The 16,122-nt window shown below is 56.9% G+C and overlaps 8 protein-coding genes across 8 annotated transcripts; 4 read left to right on the plus strand and 4 right to left on the minus strand.

Moving 5' to 3' along the window:
• Window positions 1-285: 285 nt before the first annotated feature.
• On the plus strand, window positions 286-1,654 carry POSPLADRAFT_1054512 (hypothetical protein; the record flags this gene model as incomplete). The annotated part of the gene is made up of 8 exons (XM_024480525.1): window positions 286-382; window positions 436-524; window positions 599-744; window positions 805-963; window positions 1,019-1,084; window positions 1,156-1,232; window positions 1,298-1,395; window positions 1,454-1,654. 8 exons carry the CDS (start codon window positions 286-288, stop codon window positions 1,652-1,654), a joined length of 933 nt encoding a protein of 310 aa, XP_024340674.1.
• A 294-nt stretch (window positions 1,655-1,948) lies between these two features.
• On the minus strand, window positions 1,949-2,589 carry POSPLADRAFT_1138580 (hypothetical protein; the record flags this gene model as incomplete). Its single annotated transcript, XM_024484923.1, has 5 exons — window positions 1,949-1,984; window positions 2,034-2,168; window positions 2,224-2,373; window positions 2,445-2,497; window positions 2,550-2,589. The coding sequence occupies 5 exons, from the start codon at window positions 2,587-2,589 to the stop codon at window positions 1,949-1,951; spliced, it is 414 nt and encodes a 137-aa protein (XP_024340675.1).
• A 341-nt stretch (window positions 2,590-2,930) lies between these two features.
• POSPLADRAFT_1137083 (hypothetical protein) lies at window positions 2,931-3,417 on the plus strand (the record flags this gene model as incomplete). Its single annotated transcript, XM_024484755.1, has 4 exons — window positions 2,931-2,957; window positions 3,027-3,084; window positions 3,138-3,247; window positions 3,301-3,417. 4 exons carry the CDS (start codon window positions 2,931-2,933, stop codon window positions 3,415-3,417), a joined length of 312 nt encoding a protein of 103 aa, XP_024340676.1.
• Window positions 3,418-4,038: 621 nt separating this feature from the next.
• On the plus strand, window positions 4,039-5,229 carry POSPLADRAFT_1054515 (hypothetical protein; the record flags this gene model as incomplete). The annotated part of the gene is made up of 2 exons (XM_024480526.1): window positions 4,039-4,911; window positions 4,984-5,229. 2 exons carry the CDS (start codon window positions 4,039-4,041, stop codon window positions 5,227-5,229), a joined length of 1,119 nt encoding a protein of 372 aa, XP_024340677.1.
• A 677-nt stretch (window positions 5,230-5,906) lies between these two features.
• On the minus strand, window positions 5,907-8,524 carry POSPLADRAFT_1137959 (hypothetical protein; the record flags this gene model as incomplete). The annotated part of the gene is made up of 12 exons (XM_024484853.1): window positions 5,907-6,060; window positions 6,111-6,216; window positions 6,268-6,408; window positions 6,479-6,728; window positions 6,788-6,924; window positions 6,981-7,104; window positions 7,163-7,291; window positions 7,347-7,583; window positions 7,636-7,777; window positions 7,831-7,946; window positions 8,148-8,201; window positions 8,264-8,524. 12 exons carry the CDS (start codon window positions 8,522-8,524, stop codon window positions 5,907-5,909), a joined length of 1,851 nt encoding a protein of 616 aa, XP_024340678.1.
• Window positions 8,525-8,825: 301 nt separating this feature from the next.
• POSPLADRAFT_1045054 (hypothetical protein) lies at window positions 8,826-9,857 on the minus strand (the record flags this gene model as incomplete). The annotated part of the gene is made up of 5 exons (XM_024478669.1): window positions 8,826-9,090; window positions 9,151-9,304; window positions 9,361-9,468; window positions 9,503-9,641; window positions 9,702-9,857. 5 exons carry the CDS (start codon window positions 9,855-9,857, stop codon window positions 8,826-8,828), a joined length of 822 nt encoding a protein of 273 aa, XP_024340679.1.
• Window positions 9,858-10,174: 317 nt separating this feature from the next.
• POSPLADRAFT_1045055 (hypothetical protein) lies at window positions 10,175-12,336 on the plus strand (the record flags this gene model as incomplete). Its single annotated transcript, XM_024478670.1, has 6 exons — window positions 10,175-10,265; window positions 11,228-11,435; window positions 11,500-11,552; window positions 11,616-11,717; window positions 11,781-12,141; window positions 12,204-12,336. The coding sequence occupies 6 exons, from the start codon at window positions 10,175-10,177 to the stop codon at window positions 12,334-12,336; spliced, it is 948 nt and encodes a 315-aa protein (XP_024340680.1).
• A 700-nt stretch (window positions 12,337-13,036) lies between these two features.
• POSPLADRAFT_1045056 (hypothetical protein) lies at window positions 13,037-15,928 on the minus strand (the record flags this gene model as incomplete). The annotated part of the gene is made up of 10 exons (XM_024478671.1): window positions 13,037-13,347; window positions 13,444-13,562; window positions 13,615-13,711; window positions 13,882-13,962; window positions 14,081-14,232; window positions 14,656-14,879; window positions 14,980-15,045; window positions 15,112-15,174; window positions 15,196-15,553; window positions 15,828-15,928. 10 exons carry the CDS (start codon window positions 15,926-15,928, stop codon window positions 13,037-13,039), a joined length of 1,572 nt encoding a protein of 523 aa, XP_024340681.1.
• Between the last annotated feature and the right edge of the window lie 194 nt (window positions 15,929-16,122).

Raw genomic sequence — 16,122 nt, forward strand, 5'->3', positions numbered from 1 at the left:
ATCGTTGTCAAACAAGGGCACATAAAGCGCTTGAGGGGGACAATACCACGGCTGATATTTGGGAATTTGCGGTTGTACGCAAGCCACAGCAGGAGGGTGAGTGTAAGAGGCAGAGACTCGAGAGGCATAACCGAACTCATCCACGTGACGCGATGTTATGAATCGATCCAGTTCGCTGATTATAGGTGCCATATTTTATCAGATAAGCTGCGCTTAGCGAGGTTGGCTAGACCGCCAGCGGTTTCCGTGGGTTCTCCTGAGTTCTATCCTCTCGTTGCAACCACCATGTCTGAACCCGAGCCCACCGCAACGACCACAGCCGCTCCTCCAGAACCAGAGGTCGCCGCGTCCGTGCCTATTCCTGACACGCCGGCAGCTGAGAGTGAGTCGCACGAAGGTTCGACCGCTCATCGTCGCCGACGATCTGGTATCCAGATGCCCCTGCAGAGAAGGACGAAGAGGCGCAGAATGCACTGACCAGGAAGTTCACCGAGGACGAATGGAAAGCCGTGAAGGAGCTCCGGGTGGGTGTCCGCACTGTTCCCGCTGCCTCCACCCACGCCTCTATGCCTCCACGTCTGACCACGGCCGCCTCCAGGTGCGGCTCCCACACATTTTCGCGGAGGCGTACGCACAGAAGGAGGACAAGACGGCGCCCATTACGCTCTGGGGCGTTAGTATTGACCCGGCGAATGCCAAAGACGCACGCGTGAGCGTCATACTCGCCAAATTCGTGCGCGCAAGGTTTGTGGTGGGAAGGATTTTCCGCATGAACTCTAATTGACTGCATGATCTCTACCCCAGAAACCTGAACGTCGATGATGCGGAGAAGATGCTCATCGCGACGCTCAAGTGGCGAGACGAGTTCAACGTCAACGAGGTCGTCAACGAGCAGTTTGACGAGAAGATCTTTGGTTCGCTGGGCCGTATAAGCGGCAAGGATAAAGAGGGTTGTCCGGTGGTGTACGTATCCTCTGCACATCTTCTTCACGTATCTATGATCTCTTCCGCACGGCAGATACAACCTGTATGGGGCCAATAAGGACTTGAACGCCGTGTTTGGGGATGTCGATAGGTTCCTCCGGTACGTTCACCCGTCCTATGCCGGCATCGAGCGACCAAGCTCCAGCTCTCCATGCTTATTCGCTGCTACAGGTGGCGTGTCGCCTTCATGGAGAAGAGCATCGAGCTGTTGGACTTCGAGCACATCGACCAAATGGTTCAGGTACACGGTGCGTCCCGAGTGCCGGAAATGATGCGGGCTTGCTTCGGTGCTCATTCGCGGGACTGTTTTCAGACTATGAGGGCGTCTCGATGATGTCGAGAACCACGAACCAGAAGGCTGCTGCGTCGCGGGCGAGTGCGCTGTTCCAGGACTACTACCCCGAGTTCTTGGTAGGTCACGCGCGACTCGGGTTCTTGGGTCGGTTGCTGACACAGTACGGCTGCACAGTCACGCAAATTCTTTGTCAACGTGCCTAGCGTCATGGCCTGGGTCTTCTGGCTATTCAAGCCCTTCCTTTCGGCGAAGACTATGGAGAAGTTCAGTATGGTTGGCCCTGGACCTAAGACGATAGGCGCGGTACTCTTACCTATCATCGACGCGCAGGAACTGCCCAAGCGCTATGGCGGGGAAGCAGACGATTTGGCTTAATTCTCTTACCTCACGCTCATTGCTATCCCTCATTCTCATTCTCACCCCTCACTTTGGGTTTTGGTTGACAACTATCCATCTGCTCTCCTACGTTCTTTTCTCACATCCTAATGTATTTGTAGTATATACTTCATTCTCTGGAATACTCACGGATCATATTAGCAATATTGCTCATAACACAGTTCTTCAAGCTTCGCGGGAGCATATGTTCTCAACGGAATGGTCATTACGAGGTATCGCGACAAGAGTAACAGAAGACAATAATAAATACACGGCAAGCGACTAGAGCCACGTCTATGTTCGCTCTCCTCGCAAACGACGAGCCAATGCCTGCACTTATATTAGCTCCAAGACAAGCTGACACTGGACACCAACTTACCAAGTCCTTTGGCTGGATGGTGACACGCTTTGCATGAATGGCTGCAAGGTTGGTGTCTTCGAATAGCGATACGAGGTAGGCTTCGGACGCCTCCTGCAGCGCCATCACGGCGGACGACTGGAAACGAAGGTCCGTCTGCGCAAATGCCAGCGTGAGCACATCCGCGGCACTCCGAGCGCCGACAACTGACCTTGAAATCCTGCGCGATTTCACGAACCAAGCGTTGGAAAGGAAGCTTGCGGATGAGAAGCTCGGTTGACTTCTGATACCGCCGAATTTCACGCAAAGCGACAGTCCCTGGCCGGAAGCGATGAGGCTTCTTCACACCACCTGTTGCCGACTGGGTGCGGATTACGTCGCAGTCAGATCGCAGGAACGCTGTCGGAGATAACAGCAATGGAAACTTACGACAGCGGCAGTCTTGCGTGCTTGCTTCGAGGCGAGCTGCTTGCGGGGCGCCTTACCTGAGATTGAATGTCAACGGCGGAGCAAGTCTAAAGTGGCTAAACTGCATACCACCGGTGGACTTGCGAGCGGTTTGCTTGGTACGAGCCATTGAAGTGTATTTATGCGATAAGGGGAATTTGTTTGATGGACTTGCGGAATGGGTGGTGAGATAAGGTTGCAGAGAAGTGGGCGGCCAGCGCTCTTATATACAGTCGCGTCGCGGCGCCCACAAACGCGTTGGCATCACGTGCACGGACGCGGTTACGCCGATTCAACAAAATAGAGTTTGGCCACGTGCCAAGCGCCCGCCCGTGACCGCGCCTTTGCCTGCGCCCATATATAAGCACAGTCCAGCCATGGCTTGTTGCCAACTGCATCTCCGCTCGCCCAAGACTATCGTCTTTGCCATCCTCATCTCAAACCGTTAACAAACACTTCGAACTTGCAAACATGTCTGGCCGTGGAAAAGGTGGCAAGGTACGTCTCGCTCGTTCTCGAGCACACTCCGGAGCGCTCACCGTGGTCTCTGGCTTTCCCTTCGGACAGGGTCTCGGCAAGGGTGGTGCTAAGCGTCACCGTAAGATTCTCCGTGATAACATCCAGGGTGAGTCTTCCTTAGTCCGAGTTCTCCCGCGATTGTGTCGAACGTATCTGCAGGTATCACGAAGCCTGCTATCCGACGTCTTGCCCGTCGAGGTGGTGTCAAGCGTATCTCCGGCCTCATTTACGAGGAGACGAGAGGTGTGCTGAAGATCTTCCTCGAGAACGTAAGTGGCTTGCCCTTGGCGCTCAGAGACGTTCTCTAACGCTTGGCTTGCAGGTCATCCGGGACTCTGTGACGTACACGGAGCACGCAAAACGGAAAACAGTGACCGCGCTGGATGTGGTGTACGCACTGAAGCGGTCGGGGCGCACGCTGTACGGATTTGGCGCATAGATTGCTTGTAGCTGTCGGATTCGGGCATTGTTCGGTGTATTTCTATCTATCTACTGTACAACATTATTGTCAATTTCCATTTCGTTCTCCTGATCGTTGTCGAGGCTTCGGTTCGCATGATGGGAGCGCGGTGTTTGAGACGAGCTTCGTTCATATTGCCATGTGTGGTGAAGATGCGTAGTTCACCGAGGTGGGTGCCACGGACCCTCATGCTCCTCTGGTGCAGCCACCACTCTGCCCGGTAGCGTATGTCTTGACCCGCGTTCTCGCCGTCTATACACGGCCTTGTCCTCCCAGTGGCCTGGTGCAGTTTCATTCGAAATGTCGCCAAAAGGCAACGTTCCTTCTGCTTTTCCGAACATCACCCTCATCTTGCCCGGCTCTTGCTTCGCATAGTCTGTTAATTCGGCTGGGAAGCTGCAATACCCTTATCCGCCATTTCTCCGCTTCTCGAGTATGTCGCGATAAATACACCCCTGCGTCGCGTTTTGATCGCCTCCAGATCCAGCGTGTGTGGTGGTCGCCGCTATATCATCATTTCTCAATCAAAACGGCCACGCTCGGCCGCTACAAAACACATCTGATCCTCCGACGCAAAGTGCCCATCGTTTATTACCTTCGATGCCCAGCTCTCTTCCTACCGAAACACTCTGCACCATTTTCGAGTACCTACCCCCAGGTGCCCTCAGCCAACTGACCCTGGTCTCCTACAGATTCCGAGCGATTGCAGAGCGTGTTCTGTACACGAATATCGCGATTTTAGAGCCGATACCGCATTCCAACCCGGTGCCCAGCAGGACCTGCCGATGCTGCGAAACAATTCTGCAGAACCCGCGCCTCACTGCGCTGGTAAAGCGGCTGAGCGTACGGTGGCAGACAGACCCCGGCCCGCATGACCAGTACATGCCCTACGTCGCGCCCGCCCTGTGGCGGCTTAACCGGATGCTGCGTGTCCTCACACAGCTCGAGATCCTCGATATCTCAATTGGCCTCGTCGGCGCGCCCATCACCGCGCAGACGATCCTCGACGGCTGCCGCTTCCCCGCCCTGCGCCTGTTCGCTCTCTGCGGAGTCGGCCGCGGGGGCCTGCGGCATCCGGCCCACCACACCTGCAGCACGCCGTCGATCGACCGCTTTCTCGCTGCGACACCCTCGATCCGACACCTGCGGCTGTCCGACCACTTCGAGCCGCTTGCGCTCCTCGCGTCCGACCTCCCTGCGCTCAGCGCGTTCCGCGGCACCGCAATCGCAGCGGCGAGCCTCATCCCCGGCCGGCCCATCTGCTGCCTCACGCTCACGGGACCGGAGAATGTCACAGACGAGGAACTTGTCCACATCGCGCGCGGGAGCGTGCGCATTCGTTGGCTCGATCTCAGCAACATCTCCGCGACGCCGATCCTCCTGCGGGACGTCTCAAGGCGCCTGCCTGAGGTGCAGCTGCTCAAGTTCAAACTCGCGCTGCGCCACACACTGCACCACTCGTTTACAGGTATCGTGAGTGTCTCTCGTACCGCGTTCCTCGCTTCGCGCCGCTGACCCACGCGCTGGCGCTTTGCCTATTCTCAGAGTATCCTGGCAGGTCTGACGCCCGTCCTGGGTGCGTTCCCGCGACTGTCCACACTCGACCTCTCCTCAACACCAGTATCCAACATGGGGCTCGGCAGTTCGCTCGAAGAGTTCCAGCTGTGCACGACGTGGGCACGCAGCTGCCCCTCGCTGCGCAACGTCATCTTCCCGTCCAAGACGGAGTGGACGCGTTCGCCCGAGCACACCTGGGTGTCCTCCACAACCCCGTACTACACGCGTCACTAGGGCGAGGCGGCGCGAGCCGGGCCCGCGGATGCGCTGAGTACCCTTGTGCGATCGTTCTTTGGAAGGTGTCCCCGCACTTACGAAGTTTCGTGGGTACAGGTTCTCACCGGCCTCGGCATTCGCGTCAGCACGTTAAGGAACAGCCTCAAACATGAGGGAAGAAGGCTGATAACCCGAAAGATGGGGTCGCAATATGTATAGCAGCGCACGCCCCCATGGACGGGATTCTCCGTTCATATACATACTGCTTCTATCGACCGGGTCGTGACTGATCTAGCGGTATTATGGCCCTTCTGGCTGCGCAGTCGTGTCGGAACTGTCAACCAAAAGCCTGCACTTGACTACATTGGTGGTTCTGCTTCCATTCATGCTACCTAGAGGATCAGAGGCATTGATGCAATAAGATAAATTTTCCAGTTACAGTGTGGTCCATATATAATGGTCCAATTGCAGCGATCGCAGCTCGATTGCAAACCCGCGAAAAGGAAACGCGACAACCTGAAACCATTGAGAGTAGGGATACAGTGCAAATAAAGGGTATCAAGTAGTGCCATGTAGAAGTTAAACACACCAGCCACAAATACGAATAGTTAGGCTCTAGGCCTCGTTCTCATCCACGAATATATCGGTGTAGTGTTCCAGTATAGTTTCGATTGCCTGGAGACTCACGTGAGTGGCTAATAGTTCCTCAGCTCAAGGGCACGTACTCGGTTCTGGAGAGACGCATCTGCCATGCCGTTCAATTGCAGGCCCTGGCCGAATAAAGTCGGTCCGAAAACGATGGCGAGGTTCTGGACCGACATAGCGTTCTGAGTTTCGTGCTCCACGATCCTAGAACAGTACTGTCAACGCCAAAGTCAGAGTAATGGACACCAGCGCACTTATGTAAATGTCCCATAAAGTACTTGAGGGTAGAATAATTGGGATCCGGAAGGTCGTTCACGCGTTCATGCAGGCGTATGTGTCGCAATCGCTCATTTTCGTTCACTGAAAAATTCGCGTCAGGCCTGAGACATGCGCCAAGGAGCACGGGCTTACCCGCCGCATCTAGAAATGCATTATGCAAGCTGGATGTAAGCAGAGGGTCCGGGAGCTCGCGGAGCCACAACTTGAGCACGCTCGTGACATTGCTGACATCAGAAGACCACTCGTCCTTGTCGAGATCGACGGAGTCGAGATCTAGGCCGGCGTCCGAGCGCATGAGCACATAACGCCTACAGTCGCATACACGGCTAGACTCTCCGCGCACCTCGGTCTAGTTTCTCCTTCAGCTTGGCGACCTTGCTCATCGTGCCGCCGATCCGGTATATGCCTTGGGAGTCCAATCCATACTTCTCAATCGCTTCGCAGCACTTCACCATGATCGGAGGAACGTCGACGTCGTCCCGCGCCATTTGCTCGGCAAGGTCTACCCCGAAAGTTGGACGACCTTTGTCCAGAGGCTGAGTATTTGAGGTGCCCGGTGATCCCCCTGCATAGAGGGCGGGTATAGGCGGCAGCTAGCATTACCAAGCGGCTTAGAATAGCTTGCGCGCAACTCTTGGGGCCTGGGACTTACGAAGCCTTCCGACTCCGGTCCGCGACGGCGGGGTCCTGTATAGTTAGCACCGCCGTGTGCGAATGCATAATGTTGCATGTACGTTTTGAAGTCGCTTCTGTTGTCGATTGTCTCGAGCGACGCTCTCAGACCCATCGCTGGCGGAAGAATCGCACCGTCAGTTCAAGCCTACGACTACCTGACAGAGACGTACCGTTCTCTTCAGTTGGGGTAAGTGTCGTGCCCTCCTGTAGGACGACGTGCTCGCACAGAAAAGCGTATCGGGAAAGGTGATACTGCATGCCCAGGTCGATCTCATCGACGCATTCTTTGAGGGCCTGAACAACAATAGATTGAGTTGGGCGAATCGTGATCGCAGCAGCAAGAGGATCTTACACGCAGGAGCCGTGGGTATTGGAAGTTGAAGTACTCTTGCCGAACAGTCTGAGTCTCCAGTAGAGCCTTGCGGTAGGCATCCGACTCCTTTGACATCCGAGCGCGAACGTCTTCCTCTTGGCGCTGAAGCTGTACGGTCGGCTCAATATGGGTAAAATTCATCAGTCTGGGAACAGATACCCACGTTCCCCGGGTTCCGTCCCTTGAGAAGCATCCCGCCCTTCGCCACCGCCTTACCGATCGCCCTCTTGCCTCCGGGGGTCCGGCCTTGAACCGGGGTGTCTCGGTACGGTTCACCTTCCTTGTGCAGCAAAATTCGCTCCAGCTCTTCTGCCGTAGCGTCACACCGTGCCTTGCATTTATCTGTCGCTGATTCTGACTCTTGCAGCGCTTTTTCGTATCGAGTGGCAAGATCCTTGGTCTGGATGCATGTATTGGCCAGGGCGCTCGTTACATCTCTTGAGCCGACTCACTTGTTTCCTACTCCTGTCTACCTCTTTTGCGAGCGTCGACAACTCCTCGCTCATCTCGATAAGACGTGAAGCAAATTGTGTCCTATGCTGAGCCATCTGCTCGTGCGTCTTAAGAGTAGATTGCCAGGCTACCACGAAAGAGCTAGTTAATGCGTCAGTCTCCGGGGTGAACACCTACCGCGAACATAACAGTACCCTGCTCGTCCCTCGCTCATAGAGTACGCTTCGCCCGTTAACTTCGATAGCCTTTGCAGATTGCGTCCGTATTCGTCTTCTAATGCTGCTCGTTTGCGGAAAAACAAAGCCGCTTCCTACGCGAACCATCAGCATTAGACAGAATCAATACAGAATTCGATCGGAATGCGCATAAGACCAGCCATGATGCGGCAGCTCGACGGTGACAATTAGAGTATTCAGTGGAATGCGGATGTATGTACGTCTCCGTTCCCAGCATGCCTAGTCTTCTAAGAACAAAGCGCATATTTGAATGGAACTGAAGAAACAAAGCTCACCCTGCAAGACACCATACTCTGCTTTATTCGGTCGAGAAGCAAGGGTATACCGCACTGCTCACCCAACAAAGACCGGTCAAAAAGGAATGATGGACATACGCGACATAGATCCTCACGTCCATATCACATAGCGCCCTCAGCACATTCTCGTCGAAGCCTGAATCTACGAGCGTCGAGCTATCAACTGTCGCGGTGTCCTGAATTTCCGCAGCCGCCGGAAGCTGCGTACTGTCCCGCCATCGCAGGCCCTGCGGCCTACTCTGCGATTCCGCGCTCGAGCGGGGTGGCGAGCTTGACTTGGTAGGTGTCTGAGGGGCAGCGCCGTTCAAGCGAAGAGATTCGCCAGAAGTGACATGGTGCACTTGGGAGGGGGGCATGCGACCGTAGCCGTTGTGCGCTTGGGAGGAATGGTGGGTATCAGAGTCGGCATGGTCCCACGAGGACGGCGAGTAGCGCTCCTCGCTCATGGTAGACGTCGCGTCGTGGTCGTTGTGGCAGACGGCGGGCTCGCCGATGAGGGCAGCGGGCAGAAAGTGCGGGACTTCAGGGCGAGGGCGCGACCGGCGCGTAGATCTTAACTTACGTAACAACATGTGTCAAATCTAATCTGTCTGTTTCTGTCATTCAGTCATCCTGAGGCGAATAAGTTCGAGCGACGTTAACGTTGGGAACCCGATTTTATTGTACCGTCCCTATCCATATTTCGATAGGTTCGCCTCCTGCCCCGCGTCGCTCTCCAACCTGTTCAAACCGGATACCAATGTTCTGCGCCACATCCCACAGAGAGCGTTCGCTAGGATCACGTTCCTTGTATCCGAGAAGGATCAGCGGATGGTGCGGTCTAGGATCTGACCCGGCGGTCGACGACCCAAGGTGAATGATTTTATCAAGGGTACGAATCAACGATGGGAACGAAGATGTGTTGTATGTGACATCAGCCATACTGTAGGGTCATCAGCATCAGCCGGAATGAGATCACGCAGAGTGCTCGTTCGGGACTTACATTATTACATCGAAGCCGTGTTGGACGCCCGATACCTCTTCTGGGAACCGCTCCTCGTCCCAGTCAAGCACTACTGCTCTGGGGCGTGTTGAAGAACATGTGAAGGAGCTGTCATTGGAGGCTATATTGTGTTTTAAAAGAGGCATTGCAGAGGCTATATCCCAGATGTGAGGACTAGAGATACTGTATCACTGTTGAAAATGATCGCACCTAAGTCGGTGGTAAGAATACATCCAGATTCAGAGCGGGCCTTTGCAGAGCGCAGAGCACCCAGGACCAGCGATACAATGCCGGTACCAGCGCCTGCCCACAGTTTATCTCAACAACGAGGGAAGGCGCGGCGCAGGCTCACCTAGTTCGAGAATTTGTCGGGCCTCGGAGGAGAATAGGGCTCTTCTCATGGCGTCGACAATTGGTGGTGCACTAGCGGACTGTTCATTTGCAAGATCCACGATCCAGGAACTCAGCCCAATGCCGCTATCCCAGACTTTCTAGCGCGTCTTAGGCGACGTCACAAAGAGAATGGCAGGGCCTGTGCGCAGCTGACACACCTTGTCGAGGTCGAACGATGTCTGTTCGCGCACGGTTATGAAGACTTGTTGGTCGACGTCTACAGGAACGCGATAAACACGCTCGACCTGCTCTTGCTTGCCCAGTGCTGCCTTGCCCTTCGCATTGCGTGCGCTGAACAGAATGGGCATAGACATGACGGGAAAGGGTCTGTCCCCAAGAGAAGGGGATACTAGATTGATGATATGAGGATTTCCCTGCGCATGCGCGGTGAGAACCAGACGACGCGTCTCCCCATCCCTAATTGCAGGCGGAAATGGGACAGGGATCTCCTTATAAGTACTGTCTTCTCTCCAGGTCGTGAGCTTTTGGGGTTTGGTAATGGCGGGGAAGGCATTGTGCTTTCCCGCCGTAAGCGAGGTCGGTGACCACGCGTAAAATATATCTTGCGAGCCGGTGAAGAGCTCTGTACGCAGATCGTTTGCGACCTGGGGCGTGATCGAGATAGACCCAGATGGGGATACCTGAGAAGGTGGCGGCCGGAGGAAAGACAAATAGTAAAACATCCGCGGACAAAATATGCGATACTTTCGCGATGAAGTCGGGTGCAGCAGGCTGGACTGATTTTACGATCGTAGCCGCAATTTGACGAGTGGAAGAGGACGAAAGCAATAGCGCCGAGAACCTCGAGGCGCGAAAAATGAGATCACGTGCACATACACGCGACGCGTCCCGCCGGGATCAGTCGTAACTTCGGCTAAGGGAATCATTTCGTGAGTGGTTCAGAAGACAAGGCAAGGGACGACATACAGGGCGTCCTGTTCTCGAGTTCAACACAAGCATCTAGTACTCTTTAATCACAGGTTGCTATTGAGGTAGAGTAGGCGACTGGTTGTCAGCCTTCGCCGATAGCTGGCCATTCTCACTGACATGTTTGTCAAGAAGTTCCTACAGGAGCCGACAGCTAGCGTCCATTATCTAAGACAAGTCTGGAAAAAACTGTAATGCTTTGGATCGTCCGCACCTGCCGGCACGTCCCCCGACAGCCATCTCGTTCGTTCTCTCTCACTCCAAATTACCGACTGCCTCGGATAGTTCCGCGCCGCGATACGAGGCATGCGCACCACACGCACAAGCCCGAAAGTACCGCCGATGAGAGGCCACAGCAGGGGCCATCCACTGAGTCGCCCCCTGGCGGGGAGACGAAACCCCCAACGGCAACGAACCAAGTGCTGGTGAGCAGAAATTACCACATGCCATACTGTTGCTTAACATGGCTGCCGCCGCAGTTCGTCGTCGCTGGGTCCCTCATCGCGTTTGGCGTAGCGGCAAGACTGACCAATGTCGACACATACGACTGGACGAACAAGGTCGTCGAGTCGGACATCGCCTGGCTATCCAGGACTCCGAACAACGGCGAGCTCAGAAGGGCGCGATACTACGAGCTCGGCAAGGTGGTCGTCGCCAGTATCCCTTCCTTTACATATCGCTCACCCACCACCCTTGGCACAGAGACTCCAAGCCAGTTTGAACAGGCTGGCAGAAGCAGCGTCCGGGCTGCCGCAAGACATCCGCGCGATGGTCGTGTACGCCTACACACAGCTCGCTCAGTCGGCGCTGAACACCACCGAGGGCGCGCGCGTGTGCTATGGCCTCGCGGCGACCCACGGACTCGTCTGGCTCGCCTGGCAGATCCCGCGCCTCGACCCCTTCATGACGCGGCACTTCACGCACCACCCGCTCTCCGGCCTGTCCTACACCCTGCTGACGAGCGTGTTCAGGCAAGTCCGCTTTCCGCGCCGCTCTGAGTGACGGGGCCTGATGATGCCCGGGGAACAGCCACTCGTCCTTCCTCCACATGCTGTTCAACACGATGGCGCTCATGAGTTTCGGTGCGTGCGCCTCCTGCGGTGAATACCACCGCGAGCCGGCATTCACGCTGCCTTGTCTTCCAGGCCCCATAGCGTCGCTCTACCTTACGCGCGAACAGCAAAACGACTCGACATATCTGCGCGAGTCCACAAGCCAGTGGCATTTCCTCGCCCTCTACGTCAGCGGTGCGTGCGCCTGCATATCTATCCATCGCAAAGCCACTGATGCACAGCGCCTTGCACACACAGCCGGGCTGTCCGCCTCGGTCGCCTCTCACCTCTACGCAACCCGCATCATGTATCCCCGCCTCGCCGCCAAGCTTGCCGCCGCACCAGCGAGCGCCGCGGCGCCGATCGCCAACGCCGCGACGTCAGCAGTGTCGGCAACAACGGCTGAGACCGCCGCCTCCGCCGCCGAGGCGATAACGTCGGTTATCAAGCCCTCCCTCGGCGCGTCCGGCGCGATCTACGCCACCGTCACGATGACGGCGATGGCGTTCCCCGACCAGCACATAACGCTGCTGTTCCCGCCGACGCCTCCCATACCCATACAGTATGGCGTGTTTGGGCTCATGGCAGTTGACGTGCTCGGCTTGCTACGAGGCTGGCGGTATGTATATTCTCTCAAGATATTTATTTGTCAAATGGCACGGCTGACTGCCATTGACGCAGGCTGTTCGACCACACCGCTCATCTGGGCGGGGCGTTGTTTGGCTTGTGGTACTACCGCTATGGCGTAGAGTATTGGCAGACGTTTAGGGAGAGGACCCTCGGCTCCTTGCCCCGTTCGCTGCGGGGGCAGTAGGGCGCGCCGTGTTGTGTACCATGTCACTCGCTATCTTACGACCCCGCATACAACCACCGCTCAATGCTATCATTCTACATAGGACTCAATTAAGTGTTCATGCGATTCCGCCTGAAGATAGCGACGCCATGGCATCTGCCGCGTCGAATGAATTGTAGCCGACCCATGACTGGCGCACCGCCAGTTGCCCACAGCCGTTTAACGCAGATCGGATAGCGTTTGCGGCGGCATCTTCCCAGAGTCAGGAGCGGTGGCCCTTCCTACCGGAAGTTGTGCGAAATCGGCGGCCGAAGCAGGCCGGGCAGAAACATTTGCCGCAGCGAGCTACGCGACGGTTATAGGCCACCGTTCTGCATGCTCTGACCATCTATGGCATGCATCGCGGGGTAAATGGTCGCACTGCGCCGAGCGTCATCGGAAGGAGGGAAGCCAGGCACGCCAGGCGATGTTCTGGTGCGATCAAGGCACGCTCACACGCAGAGCAGCTTAATTCGCGTGCGTGCGCTGGGGCGGGTGTAATTATAACACCCTGGGTCGCGCGGCACATATAGCTACAGGGTGCGCGGCAGCGCCAGGCACACGAGAGGGCTTCCTCGGGATCTCCAGTGGGGCTCGAGGCGCAGAACAGCGTCCGCGGCGTTCTGGCAATGCAGAGCCGTCAGCACGCGCCCCGAGGGCATAATGAAGTGTACCAACACGGTCAGACGGGTGCCACAGAGGTGATCGGGGCGGGTGGGACGGAAAGCCCTACAGAGCAGCTGCGCCAATCTGGTGGTGTACAGATACAGGATGGCGGGAACGCGCTCCCGCGGTAGTGGCGCGAGTTGACAAAGACGTATAATAGGTTCGCAGGGAGGTCATCTGCGCTAGGAGCGGCGCTGACCGCAGACTGGCCTAGGTTAGTGCAACAAGGAGGCCCGGACGAAATTGCGTCCGCAGGCGTCGTACCACACATGAATAACAGGATCAAGGGTCTAGGCGGCGTATTGCATTCGTGCAGGATGATATCCCCTGGTGGCAAAGGGCGTAGTATGAAGTATCCAGGAGACCAGCATGCCATCCGCATTTGCACAAGAACCTGATGAAATGATTATTTATTGGTCCGACTGTATGCAGAGAAGAAGAGAAGCCTGAGCTGTGAGCAGAAACCGCCCATCCAGAAATGGGTGTCGCTGTCCATTCGCTGTGGCTCGAGCGTGTTCGCGGTGGTGATCTGCGGCGGGATCCTGAAAGGATGTGCACTCCAGCGTTCGCGGCGCATCACCGAGCTGCCATTACTGCTCTTCTTGCCATACAGCTAGTTTGACAGGCGCCACCGCTACATCCCGTGCAAGGCGCCGTGCCCGCATTGGGGGAGGCTGTCCTCGCCTCTGTCCTTCTGGCCGACCCACTTATCCTCGAGGCCTGCGATGCACGTCTATCTGTGCGTGACGGTAACTGAGCCAGGCCAGCGGTGCGCCCGTCGTCTCCTGCAGCGACCGTCTGTTCATCACAGGCGAGCTGCTTCGTTCGTGTTCGTTGCACTCGTATACCTATACCCATCGCCCGGTGCACCAAGAAGGCAGCGTAGGTCTTGACGCCGTCCATAATAGGACACTACGAATTCGAAGACGCCCAGCGCGGGGGCTAGACCGTGTTCAACAACGTAGATCACATCATGGAGCACTTTGACATGGATCTGAAGCCAGCATGGGGTAGTCAACTCGCGCCACCATCAATGTCTTGCAAACCACGAAGCACTCACCGGCCCATAGGCGCTGCCTCCAGTCGGGCCTCACAGTCACCGATGGCAACAGGCGCGCATCGTCCGCCGCTAATGCGGCGCTCCATTTGCATGTTGAATGGTCGAGCGCGCGGCGCAGGCCAGGCGCGCCATTCACCTTGGCGAACGTTTTGCTTGTTTGCATATTATTTGCAAGCATGGCAGTAAACAATCACATTTACATCGACTTGGCCGGAAACCAGCCGTCTGAGACCGCACGCATGCCAGCAAAAGACACAGCAGCGGCGTAGAGGTCAGCCTTGATTTTGCGTGTCAGTTCCTGTATGAAAGTCTATCGTAGTCGGGGGTGCTGCCAAAGCCTTGACCCACGTCCACAGCGTCCGTCGCCTGAATGGAGACGTTCAACCTTTCCCACCAGCATTGCAGAGAAGGGCATAGCGCGGCTCCTCTTGCGTCCGTGGTGACCACTGCCAGACGCAGACCACCGAGCGCAAAGTCGTCTAAGCCCATTCAGGCCCGGCGCACGGCGACATCCACATGGTGATCAGCGCCGGCCCTCAGTACTCAGTCCTGGGGTGGCAGCCAGCGCATGATACACGCAGTTGCTCGCGCTGACGCCAGCGCCGAGCGCGGATGGTCGATCGCAGCAGGCCCGCGAGAGCCACGATGCATCTGGACGGTCTTCTCGTCCGCAGCTGTGCACCGTGAGCCCTAGCCCGGTGTGTGCGTGCTTGTTCGTGCTCGAGAGGCGGCTCGTTCTGCCCGACGTGTAAGGGCCAGTGCAGAGGGCGCGGTGGCTTTTTTGCGTGTCGCGTCTGGACTGGTGACATAGAGAGGGCACAGCGAGGAACAATTGCTGCACAGGCCAGAGGCAAAAGCACACATTGAATGCAGCACGACGTAGACCAGCACAGATAGACCGTCGGCGTCCGTGCACTTCGCAGCAACTGCCGCGGCGCAGCAGGGCCGCACGTCCGTCGTCCGTACTGCAGCATGACCATCATGCCGCAGAGCATATGCACGTCCGAGTTCACGCACCGAGTCAAACACACCCACTCGAGCAGGCGCGGATCCGCCACAGTCTCCATGCCAGCAGCGAGGTCACGCACACCCGCCTACAAAGTTGCTGTACGTACACCCGCGCGTGCGGGGGCTCGTCGCGCGCATCTGGACGTCCTGACTCCCTGTGTGATAGTAAAACCGTGCCGACGCGCGATGATCGTATCGGGGCCGACGGTGTGCAACAGTACTGCGTATGGTCGACGCTCACGCTGGTCGACGCGGCGGATGCGGGTGCGGATGCGGATGGCGGATGCGCTATCCGTCTGGCTACGCGAACGACCGCGATTAAACGGCTGGCTGAACAGCACTGGCACCCGGCAGAACCGCGCCGCACGCGACGCGGGCGATAGCTGCAGTGCGCTGGGCCCTGGCGAATTCTCGGAGGAATCCACCGACGCAAAATGCAGGCACCAGGGATGGCGACGGGGTGCGCTGCAGTGCAAAATGCAGGAACGCTCGCGTCGACAAAGGACCACTGACAAATGGGAAACCGCGCGGGGCCGGATCAGCTGAAACCCGTCCGATATCGTCGCTGCTGCCCGCATGGGTATACCGAATATTGTTGTTCGCCTGTCCAGGAGAGCCGTGTTCTCCTTTCGTCGCCGCCGTGTCAGTTCTTTTGTTATTCATTGTTTTCCGTTCTTTTTGTCCTGCGTCGCCGTGCGCTTGGAGGGGTGCGTTTCAGCTCGACATCCCGCCTGCGCACGCTGTATCGGCTGCTTCGATTTGGTCGCCAGGGTCCTCCGTCATGTGTGACGATGCGCCCGCCCATCCCCAGAGCATTTGCGGCAGAAATGCAGCCGCCATCAGTCCAGGACCGGCCGCATCAGTCAATGTCACGCTCGAGGACGTCACGCAGGGGGGTGTTTCCTGATATAGCAGGAGCCCAGCCTTTTATGGTAGCTGTTGTAGTCCGCGCGCTGGCAGGGACGTGATGGTGGCGCAGACGCATTTGTTGTGCGAGCGGCCCAAGGGCGCGCTAGCGTGATAGCGCTCGCGCA

The sequence above is a fragment of the Postia placenta genome (genome assembly GCF_002117355.1).
Source record: "Postia placenta MAD-698-R-SB12 unplaced genomic scaffold POSPLAscaffold_4, whole genome shotgun sequence".
In the NCBI taxonomy this organism is placed as follows: Eukaryota; Fungi; Basidiomycota; class Agaricomycetes; order Polyporales; family Adustoporiaceae; genus Rhodonia; species Rhodonia placenta.